We start from the raw sequence: 12,256 nt of genomic DNA, 5'->3' as shown, positions 1-12,256 counted from the left end.
CTTTGGTGCTAACAGCAGTAAGTTCTAGGAGTTCAAAGAACCACATAATATGCAAAATTCAAGTGTGTGAATATATCTCATATATGGAAAAATGCAATTACGACAACATGGGGAAGTGACAAAACCTATTTTCTTAATGAAGCCTTAGCAAACAAATGTGAAAAATATTGTCATAACTTATTTACATTACTTACAATTAATGACACAAAACTGTAAGTATAATTCCACAGTAGTTTCAAACTGCCATGGCAGAACATGCCTCAACTTAGTAGTATCCCACTGAATTTCATTATGTTTTTCAAAAATTATTTCATAATTGTAAAATGTTTGTTAGAGGATCAGAGAATACAATCCTCACATGTTTTCTACATCAAAAACAGCACTTCCTGATTTCATTTCAGTTGGAGCTACTTTGCAATCCCTTCTTGAGTATTACCCTCTTTACATAGTCCAGACATATTACAATAAACACTCAGATCGTATAACATATTAATTAGTAGCATTACTTTCTTTCAAAACATTTCCATAACTAATTGTTTTACCATTTTCATTACCTCAAGACATATGATATCACAAGTCCATCGGAAGTAGTCAGCACACTTCCTTGTTGTGCCATCAGACTCACAGCAAACACATTACATACCTTCATCTTATTACCAGATATAGACATATCCCACATGACACAACTGATCATCACATATGGCAGTATAGAATAAAGTTTCCCAACACATAGCAACCTCATAACAGTTACCAACTCCAAAATATTACAATTTAACCTTACTTCATCGATATCTCATTATAACATGAAGAAGCTCCTGACATTTCATCATCACGTTGTATATAAACCCAATTCAACATATCATAACAATCATATACGACATAATTGTCACCTGTTATGGTTCTCAAATCTTACATATACTCTGAAAAATAATATCCTCACTCTAAGTGTCTTTCACAGTAGAATTTACTTGAGACAGAACACAAAGGTTGTTGAAGTATGAAATTCCAACTTACTGATCTATTCCCATAACAACATCCTTCACCATGCTTTCACTCTAATAGCTATATTCAGCTGTTGACTATGTATCTTGAAAATCACAAAAACAAACCAACAAGTCTGACTCCCTATCATCCCAGTTGTAAATATAGCACTAAAGTTCCCCAAATAGATCAAAAATTTGTATTGATGCAATTTCTATAAAACCAAACACCACAGAAACTCAAAATATATTTCTAATGTAAAAAATATTTTTCCTCAAAAAAGTCAGAAACATGCCTTCTCAAAAACCAAGACTACTACTTCACTACACAAGTGCAAATGTGAACATTTATTTCAGTCACAATAGTGAATATACTTAAAGGACAACCATGTTTCCAATATTCTCAGATATAACCAGTTGGACACAAATACCATTTCAAAAACATAAGAAACTTCAGTAGAAATAATGAAAAACTTCTCATTAATAACTTTGTGTTATCAAAACTTGTTGCTATAAAGTAGTAAGAAAAAGTAAGGCAACTGCCAGGGAACTTTGTCTCAGATCTGTGCATAAGCGGTTCACACCTGATCTACAGAAGCTAAGAACTCATTCAATGATATCCTATGACAAATCAAAGAATAGTGAAGCAGAAAGAGCAAACTACATAAGGTTAATGAACAACTACAGAGCAGAAATTAGATTAAGCATGTGTAAGGCAAACGATGATTGTATTAATAAGTCCAAAAATAAATGTAGAACACCATGGGCTATTGTCATCACTCATTTGAGTAGAAGTAATGATATTAGCATAAATAATTCTTATGATGCTGATACCTCAACACATTCTTCATTAATGCTGGCAATTTGAATAACACTGCTGCAACTGAACATGGTCATAAATATGACAACACCCAGAACTCAAATCATGGAACCCCCTTCCTGCAAAATTTGAAGATGTAGTCAGTATCATTAAATACAAGGAGCTAAAAGTAACTGATATTATAACTGCAATAGCAAAATTAAGTTCCTCAAAACTGGAAGACAGTTATGGGCTCTCCAATTTTGTGATCAAAAAAATTTTGGATGTTGTCTTATAAACCTAATGTTTCTCAGTGGCTGTTTCCTTCCATCCTAAAATTGACAGTCATTACTCCACTGCGGGAAAAAAGTGACAAGTATTGTCCTAATAATTACTGCCAACTCTCTCTTGTACCCATCATTTTGAAAGTAGTGGAATATTGCAGACAGCTCCAAATCAATCATCTGTGTGTGAATAATATTCTTAATGACTCTCAGTATGGCTTGAGGTCCACGTAATCAACAGCCAAAGCAGTTGAAAATATTGTTTCATTTATATTATCATCATCTGAATAAAAATCATCTGTTAATGCTATCCTTGCCTGCATCTCATGGTCATGCGGTAGCGTTCTCGCTTCCCACGTCCGGGTTCCCGGGTTCGATTCCCGGCGGGGTCAGGGATTTTCTCTGCCTCGTGATGGCTGGGTGTTGTGTGTTGTCCTTAGGTTAGTTAGGTTTAAGTAGTTCTAAGTTCTAGGGGACTGATGACCATAGATGTTAAGTCCCATAGTGCTCAGAGCCATTTGAACCATTTTGAGCTATCCTTGTGGATCTCAGTAAGGCATGTGACTCAGTCAGCCATAGAATACTGATAGAAAAACTCTGCTGCTATGGTTCTGGAGGCTCAGAACTATCTCTGATGAGGTCCTACCTGAGTGACAGAAAACACATTGTGCAGTTCAACAATATGACATCAGATGCCTTGGATATCATGCAGGGTGTGCCACAAGGTTCTGTGTTTGGACCTTTACTCCACATAATATATGTAAATGATTGTCCAGCACTATGTTGTGCAAATCCACACTCTACGCAGATGATAACACTTTTGGTATAGCCAAGAAAGACTCAGGAACATTAAAGTAGGAAAGTAGGGCTCAACTCAGGGCAGCCAGTAAGGTGCTCCAAATTAGAGAATTGTGTATTAATCATGAAAAAACTGTAAATATCTTCTTTACCTTGTGTATTATAGATGACAGCAGTTATTGTGCTTCAGCTAAACTACTTGGACTACTCAAAATTATTATGGAAGAATCATACCAATTATATCTCTACTAAGTTAGCATGTGTGACATATTCATTTGGAAAACTAAGATCTTGGGTCAGTGATAAGTTTTTGCTAAGTGCATGCTATGCATTTTTTCAAACCCAGTTTAAATATGGCATTTTGTTATGGGGGGATTCCCCTGGAACAGAGAAAGTTCATGTTTGGTACAGGAAGGTGATCAGGTGCATCTGTGGAGAAGTTGTTGAATATATACAAAAGGAAATCAACACAGTCACAAACTACAACCATCAAACAACTACAGTCATCATACATAAAACAGAAGATTTACATCCCAGTTGCTTGAGAAAACTCAAGAGAGTTTCACTATTTATGTGTTGTTCAAACCTAACAGTAACTAATCTAGCAGCTTTGATGTCTTCCTTCACTCAGACCTGGTACATATCCCAAAGACTCAAGCAGTACACAAGAACAAGTCGCACCAGTGTCCTATATGCAGTCTCCTTTACAGATCAATCAGTCTTTCCTAAAATTATACCAATAACCCAAAGTCAACCATTTGCCTTCCTTACCACAGTTTCACATGCTCATTCCATTTCTTATCACTTTGTAACATTATGCTCATTTATTTAAATGATTTAACTGTATCAAGCAGGACACTAGCAATACCGTAACTGAATATTACACATTTGTTCTTCCTACTCATATGCATTAACTTACATTTTTCCACATTCAGAGCCAGCTGCCATTCAACACACCAACTGGAAAGTTTTTTCTAAGTTGTCTTGAATCTTCCTACAGTCACTCAACTTCAACTTCTTACCGTACACCACAGCATCATCAGCAAACAGCCGCAGATTGCTGCCCACCCTGTCCACTAAATCATTTATGTGTATAAAGAACAACAGTGGTCCTGTCACACTTCCCTGGGGTACTCCTGATGACATTCTTGTCTCTAATGAGCATATGCCATTGAGGACAACACACTGGGTTCTATTACTTAAGAAGTCTTCTAGCAACTCACACATTTGTGAATTTATCCCACATGCTCGTACCATCATTAACAATCTGCAATGAGGCACCATGACAAATGCTTTCCGGAAATCTTGAGATATAGAATCTACCTCTTGCCCTTCATCCATAGTTCTCAGTATATTATGTGAGAAAAGGGCAAGATGAGCTTTGCACGAGCAGTGGTTTCTAAAACTATGCTGATTCATGAACATAAGTTTCTCAGTCTCAAGAAAGTTCATTATATTTGAACTGACAATATGTTCAAGGATTCTGCAGCAAACCAAAGTTAGGGATATTGGTCTGTAATTTTGTGTCTCCATTCTTTTACCCTTCTTATATACTGGAGTCACATGCGCTTCTTTCCAGTTGCTTGCAACTTTATGCTCGTGAGAAATTCACAATAAACGCAAGCTAGTTAAGGGGCCAATGCGATAGAGTAATCTTTGTAAAATGGAACTGAAATTCCATCTGGACCTAGTGATTTCTTTGCTTTCAAATCTTTCAGTTGTTTCTCTATACCAGGAATATTTATTGCTCTGTTGCCCATACAGGAGTCTGTCTGATGTTCAAATGACAATATGTTTGTACGACTCTCCTAGGTGAACAATTTCTTGAATATGAAATATAAAACTTTGACTTTCACTTTGCTATAGTCAGCTGCCACACCACACTGGTCTACAAGGAACTGAGTGGAAGCCTTAGACAAAGTTAGTGATTTTACATACAATCAGAATTTTCTCAGGTTCTTTGCCAGATCTTTTGCTAACGGGTGATGGAGGTGGTAGTTGTATGCTTCATGCACAGATTTCTACTTACCTCTGCTTGTTGCCATATGTGCACTCTCTTTTGAACCAGGAGTGCACCAGCCTCTGCTTCCTCAACAATTTATGAATTTCATCACTAAACCATGGTGGTTCTTTTCAATTCTTTATCCACTTAGTAGGCACATAACTCTCCAGACCACAATAAACAGTCTACTTAAACTTTGTTCATAATTCCTCTATGTCCATCTTACTGGAACTAAGTGATGTCAATTCACTAAGTGAGGTGCTAGAACTGCTTATCTGCTCTGTCCAGCAGAAATATTCTCCTAGCCTTTTTGACTGATATATTAACTTTTGTAACCATAGTTGGTATAATGACATCATGATTGTTAATCCCCATTTCTATACTGACATTGTCAATTAGGTCCAGCCTATTTGTAATTACAAGATCTAAGATATTTCCATTGCATCTGGGATGCAGAGCTAGCTGCTCAAGGCAGTTTTGAGAAAATGTGTTCAAAAATATTTCACATGACTGTCTGTCTGTAATAAAAAGGACTAATGGGAAATTGAACATATACAAAGAAATGGTCGTAGGTTTGTTCAACTCACAGGAGAGTGTCACAGTGATACGGAAAGAACTGAACTGGCAGACTTTCTCCTGAGAAAGCCTGCTAACAAAGTTTCAAGAACCAGCTTTAAATGACAACTCTAGGAATATCCTACAATCCCCTACATATAGCTTCATATGGCTTGCAAGGATAAGATTATATTAATTTCAGCACACGCGTAGGCATTTAAACAATCATTTTTGCTGCAGTTTGTACATGAATAGAATCGGAAAAAGCCCTAATAACTGGTACAATGAGATTACCCTCTGCCATGCACTTCACAGTGGTTTGCAGAGTATAAGTGTAGATGTAGAACTCTACATTATTATCACACTCATTTGGATGTGAAACCTTGCTGATAAATTGGGAAAAAAGAAAAAAAGCTCACCAACCAACTGGCTAAGGAAGAAATTAAAAGTGGAGAAACAGATATTGGAATACCTGGTGCCAGCTTACTATTTCAATAAAGACATAAAAGCTTGGGACTGGAGTAGCAAGCTATTACCTTCTCCAACAAACTAAGACTGATTATGGGAGCTGCTACTGAACTTCATAGAAAGAATTTATCACTTTATGCAGGTTGCAGATCAGCCATGTTAGGCTCACTTGTGATTTTATGTTATGACGAGAGAATGCATTTTACTGTTTGCGCATGGGACCCCACTCAAAGTAGCCCATATATTGAGAGAATGTGCTATCCTGGCGAAACTAAAGAGAGAATTGATGCTGAGTACCTCTTTGCCTCTCATACTAGCAGATGACGAACTGGCTTTTAGATGAATACTAAGATTCAGAAGAGAAAGAGGATTTACCACAAAATTTGGCAATCATCTCAGCTTTACATAGTGTTTAGGGTTGATGTGGATGGGGATCCTCTTGCTGCAATAAGATCCTGAGGGACCTCGACCTGTGTTCCATACCCACACTGATATACTCAAGAAGTTCTTTTATCCTTTTAAGCATTCAATCATTTAATGTCAGAAACCCTTGCCTGCCTACTCTCCCCATTTCAGACATAACTGATGTTAGTATTTTGCCTTCTCAAATTTAAGTCAGTGTGCAGAATAGATGTGGCAAAAGAGTGTCAGGACAGCATTATTCAAAAGTGTTTTCTAGCTATCTGGATATTCTTCCTCTGCTTTTTATTGCTTTACTCAAGTAATAAATCGCAGGAACATGGTGACCTGTTGAGATCATTTATGTATTCTTGTGCAATGGCACTCAACCCTGAGGTAGGTGAGTTCAAATCCTGGTGGTGGAACAAAATTTCACTGCCAGTATTTGGCCAACAAGAGAAGGAGAGTTGGTGCCATAAAGTTCCTGGTCACCAGACTTTGAGGCAATGTCCTAGTTTAAATATCAAATCTCTCTGAAGTGCCTCATGAAGTGAGGGCTTGTGATACTGTTGACAGATGGGGATGTCATGTTTGATGGCCCCTGTGGCGCTATTTTCAAGGTGTAGGCTATAAAATGGCACTCTCCCCCTTATCCTTATCATCATCATCATCATCCAAATAAACATTACACAACATTTCACACACACACACACACACACACACACACACACACACACGCACACACACACACACACACACAATACATACATGATGTAATATTAGTGGTCTCAGATTCATTAATTGCAAAGCTTGTCTAGGATGGATTGACTGATGATCTTTTAGTATAATCCCTACAAAGCCACAGTCATCACCATCACTGTCCAGAGTTTGGATCCAGAATGAAGTTATCATTCTACAATGGTGTCCCCTGAAATGAACCTTCAACAGAAAAGAACATTGTGATGAAATAGAACCTGAGCCTAAATGTTTACATTTTATGTGAAATTTTTCCACAAGTACGTATCACAAACAGAATCAAGACTACAGACTTCCAGGATCTCCCTTCTACTTTTAAAGCATTGAGTCAAATCATGAAGTACATCTTGGTGGCACATATGGCAAATTACTGATTTGATGCTCACTCCCACACTCATTTTTGCTTTGTCTCAAATGTTCAATGCATCATTGTTTGGCTTTAATTGAAATCCTGAAATAACTGTCTCCTCTTTGTTGCAGGATACAATGAATGCAAAGTCAGCACACATAGTACTTTTGACTGGAATCTTTCTACTAATGTTAATGGACAGTAAGTAAATTTATTTGTGGAAATAAAATTGTATTTCATACATGAAAATGTAATGAATATGAACTAACAAAATACTGATAATGAAACAATGATGACTGCGCAGAAAACACCATTTCAAAAATTAAGATTTTTGATACACTTTGTGCAATGGAAATGTAAGGCGGAGAAGAATCAGCAGAAGGCTGGATGGCTGCATTGGGAGGTAGATAGTTGAGTGAACATGCCGGTTCCAGTCAATTAACAGACACTGTCTGTGGCCGTCCATGTAGGTGGCTGACGAACGTGTTCGTACCACAATATAGCATGTGGTGAGGGCCCGAATAAGGCAGCTGCAGGGCTGCCCACACAGTGACATCCCACAGCATAACAAAGTCACATGTAGTAAGGTCCTTGTGGACAAACACAGGTTGGGTAGTGTAGGGGCAGGGCAAGGGGGTGCAGAGGTGTGCAATGTGCGTGCATGGCTGCTCGACAAGTGCGGGGAGATCCTCGGATGTGGCTGAAGGTGAATCCTCGACGAACTCAGCAGGGAGAAGGAGAGGCTCGTGGTACAGAATCTCAATGAGTGAGGCATTAAGATCTTCTTTATGGGCTGAGCGAATACCTAGCAGGACCCCTGGAAAAGCTTCTGAAAATAGGCCTCCATGGTACATTAGGGCAGCCTTGAGTGTGTGGTGCCACAACTCGCCAATGCTGTTCACCTGCGGGTGGTAGGCTGTGGTATGAAATTTGGCGACGCTACACAGTTTACAGAGGCGTGTGAAGAGGGTGGACTGAACTGGCATCCCTGGTTGGTCGTGAGAGACAGAGGACAGCCAAAGCAAGATGAACAAGTGGGCAATGGTTTTCTCCATGATGTCCATAAGGGGGACCACCTCAACCCAGTAGGTCACACGGTCAGTGATCGATAAGATTTATCTGTAACCCTCGGAAGTGGGGAGGGGACCAACGACGTCAATATGGACATGCCAGAAATGCCCCTTTGGAATGACGAACCTGCCCAATGGAGGCTGAGAGTGCCTGCCGACCTTGCTGCGCTGGCACAGAATGCACGCAAGGCTCCAAGTGTGACACTCATGCTTCACGCCAGGCCAGACTAAGTGCTCCATATCCAGACACATCGTGGCTCGTGTCCCATGGTGAGCTAAGCCATGCAAGGCAGTAAAGACCCTATGACAAAGGGTGGCAGGGACCAGAGAGTGGAATATGCCCGTAGAGGTGACACAAAGGATAGGGATAATCGAACCAGGTAGTATATGGATCTGGACAGAGAGCAATGAGTTGTCATCTGATTTTATTCACTGTATACCATCATTTCGGCTTTTAGTCAGGCAAGCTCCTCCAGATTCAGTGGTGTGGTTAGCACGCAGGTGCGGGAAAGGTAGTCTGCCACAATGTTATCTGCGCCACGGATATAGCACGCGTCAGAAGAGTGCTGACAGATGTAGTCCATATGATGGAAATGCCTCAGCAGAAGGTCCTTAGCCAGATTACAAATAGCATCCATAAGTGGCTTGTGATCTGTATAGATCGTGAAGGGCTGCCCCTCTAGGTCACTACGGAAATGTTTAATCCCCCCATACACGGCTAAGAGCTCATGGTCAAAAGCCGACCACTTTCACTGGCTCCTAGTAAGTTTCTAGGAAAGAAACAGAGGGGTTGGGTCGAGTCGGTGGTGTGCTGTTGTAAAACAGCACCCAAAGCTGAGTCACTGGCATCAGTCGTGATCGGGACACAGGCCTCAGGGTGAGGGTGGGCGAGTGTTACAGCTTTGGTGAGGGCAGTTTTTAGAGTACCAAAAGTGTCGAGCATCGGTTTGATCCACTCCAACTTCCATTTTCCAGTGGTGCTTTTGCAGGAGAGAGTATCGGTGAGGGCAAATTGGATGGAGACAGCTTGAGGAATATGGCAGCAGTAAAAGTTTACCATACCCAGAAAATGAAGCAGCTGAGCATAATCCTCAAGGAGAGGAAGTTCAAGTATGGTTTTGACATGAGAACTCGTTGGTTGGAGGCTGTCAGTAGTGACAGTATGTCTGAGAAAGGTAACAGATGTGGAACTCAGTTGAGATTTATCATGATTGATCACGACGCCATTGGCAGCGAGGGCCAAATGGACTGCATTGCAGTAAACTTGATGTTTCTGAGCGGAGGAGGAAAAGATAAGTATATCATCTAAGTAAACAGGCAAATGGCAGAGGGAGCAAAATGGAATCAATGAACCGCTGTCACGTCTGCACAGCATTTTTCAATCCATAAGGCATGTAACAGTATTCAAATAGGCTGAAGTGTGTGATGATGACTGTCTTCAGAATATCTGGTGAATGCATAGGAATCTGACAATATGCCTTGGAATAATCTAAAACGGAGAAAAAGGTAGAAACATGAGTAACTGCACGGAATGCAGGATATGTGGAATGGGGTAGTTATCGATAATGGTGCGGGCATTAAGGGACCTTTAGTCCCTACAGATGTGTAAGGTACCATCCTTTTGGGGAACAAGGTGAATAGGTGAAGACCCGTTGCTATCAGAAAGGTGGAGGATGCCTGAAGCCAACAGGGCCTGAACGAGCTCCTTGGTGCATAGAAGTTGGGAAGTGTTAAGGCACTTGGCCTTACAATGAACAGGTGGTGCAAATCATGTGACAGGTGCTATTTTGATAGCCGATACTCACGTAGGTTGGTCGGAAAGAGGGATCAAGGAGGTATCCACAGGCAATGTCCGTTCACTGACCTTGCTGAACCAGGGCGGCATAGGTGGGGTGTCAGCTGTAGTCAGCAATGGAAGGTGCGGAACAGGAGTGAAACAGAGCAAAGAATCTGGAGGGGCGCATGTAGGTGCGTCTTGTAGCTTTGTCTGCGGCAGTGTGAAAAAACAGCAGGTGGTGGAATGCTCGACACAGGAGCAGATTGGTGAGAGGATGCTATAGAGGCGTGTATAGGGCCATCTCGCTGCAGGGCTGCAGATAGGCAATGTATGATACACGGCACATGTGACAATTCTGTGGAATCAGCAGCGATGCAGGTGCATAAGGCATCGTTCTGGGTGTGGAGTTTGCCGATTTGTTAGGGGATATGCGACAAATCAGAGCACCCTGTGGTTATGCACTCACACGTGGAAAGTGTAACCAAAGAGATAGAGAGCGAAGTCGTGCTGAACTCGTGTGAGTGCGGAACTGTAGAGCCAGACACGTGGTGGAATGCAGAAGCCTGCAGGTCTGGTGAAAGTTTGTAATGGTGTAGAAAATCCAACCTGATCACAGGTTTATTCACATCAGCAGCATGGAAGGTCCAAGGGGAGAGTGAACTGGTGATAGGTGGAGTGACTTCTTGATGGCGCCATGGACTGCAATAGAAGAAGGTATGGTGGCAATCAAGGCGAGGGTGGAAGGGGATACTGTGTTGACAGTGTGCATGGCCGGGATTATGCTAACATCAGCACCAGTGTCGACAAGAAAACGGATGCCTGCTGACATGTCTGTGGCACAGAGGCATTGGATCGCTGAAGCAAGTGGTGCAGTGTTGCACTATAGGTGCTGTGAAGGTAAGTGGAAGGACATGGCATCTAAGCGTGCCTGCCAGTCTCATTTGGGTAGGTGCAAGGCACGTGGCAGTTGCGGGTGGTGTCTCTGTAAGTAGCATGGAACAGCACAGTGGGTAGACCGGTTGGCATAGCAGTGTGATACTTGAGGGGTTGCAGCTAACTGTATAGGGGCCGGTAGCCGATTGGGTTGCTGCTCGGGCAAGGTCAGCAGCTTTCAGGAGCCCGCTGGCAGTACATCCTGGGCCGCTAGGTGGCAGCTCCTGACAGCAAGCTGAGGTGACGAGGAGGGCATGCTGGCCTCTGCCGACTGGGCGCAGAACCGGAGGCGCAGGTGTGCCAGCTGAGGATGATGGGGAAGATGTTCGTGACAGGCGGTGTCGGTGATGAATGATAGCGTAAGCCTGATCCACCATGTGTAACCAAACCTTGAGTGGGTCAGTGACATGAGACAGTAGACGAAGTGGCAGATCTGAACACATTTTGACCATCCACAATGTCCAAAGCACAGCGTCAGGTAATGCTTGGTTGTCGATTAATGCATGTAGGCACCGCCAAAGCTGTGAAGGTGTACGGATGTTGAGATCCTCCTCATGAATAATGTGATGAATATCCTCTGCCGGAGGGTGGGGAAGGCATTTGATGAGCAGTGCTTTGGCCATTGAATATTTGTGCGAGAAGGTGGTGAGAGAAGAAAATCGCTGATGAGGTCCGTATGTGTGTGTAGGTGGCTCACCAGGCAGACAAAACAGGTCTCGTCATCTGAAATGCTGTCGATGTTCAGTAGGTGGTCCACTAATGTGAACCAAGTTTTTGGATTGTCTTTTTGTAATGGAGGTAGCATAGGAAACCTGCCAGGTAACACATGTTGAGGCAGCACGCAGAGCAGGATGCCTCTGATGTCAGAAGTGTGGTAGCGGTGAATGGTGCACTGCCTGAGGCCTGTGTGGGGCAGTGGCTGCATGCAGCACACAGTGCAGAGGGAACGAGTGTATAAGTCAGCACGGTGTGTCCAATCTGCAACGCCGCCAAAGAATGTGTCGCAAGGGGTCGGAAGTGGTCACAATGAAGCCATGGGGGACTGACCTGGTAACCAGTGCCAGTAGAACAGAACAGCCATTACAA

The 12,256-nt window shown here is 42.0% G+C and overlaps 1 protein-coding gene across 1 annotated transcript in view; it reads left to right on the top strand.

Moving 5' to 3' along the window:
• Positions 1-12,256, top strand: part of LOC126298723 (uncharacterized) — a 131,436-nt gene that overhangs the window by 86,522 nt on the left and 32,658 nt on the right. The window contains exon 2 of the mRNA XM_049990152.1: positions 7,522-7,591. Within this exon, the coding sequence (XP_049846109.1) occupies positions 7,528-7,591 (64 nt within the window). The 5' untranslated portion in view covers positions 7,522-7,527. The remainder of the gene's footprint in view (positions 1-7,521; positions 7,592-12,256) is intronic.

This window comes from Schistocerca gregaria, chromosome X (assembly GCF_023897955.1).
Source record: "Schistocerca gregaria isolate iqSchGreg1 chromosome X, iqSchGreg1.2, whole genome shotgun sequence".
Taxonomy (NCBI): domain Eukaryota; kingdom Metazoa; phylum Arthropoda; class Insecta; order Orthoptera; family Acrididae; genus Schistocerca; species Schistocerca gregaria.
This window is presented reverse-complemented; position numbering and strand designations above follow the sequence as displayed.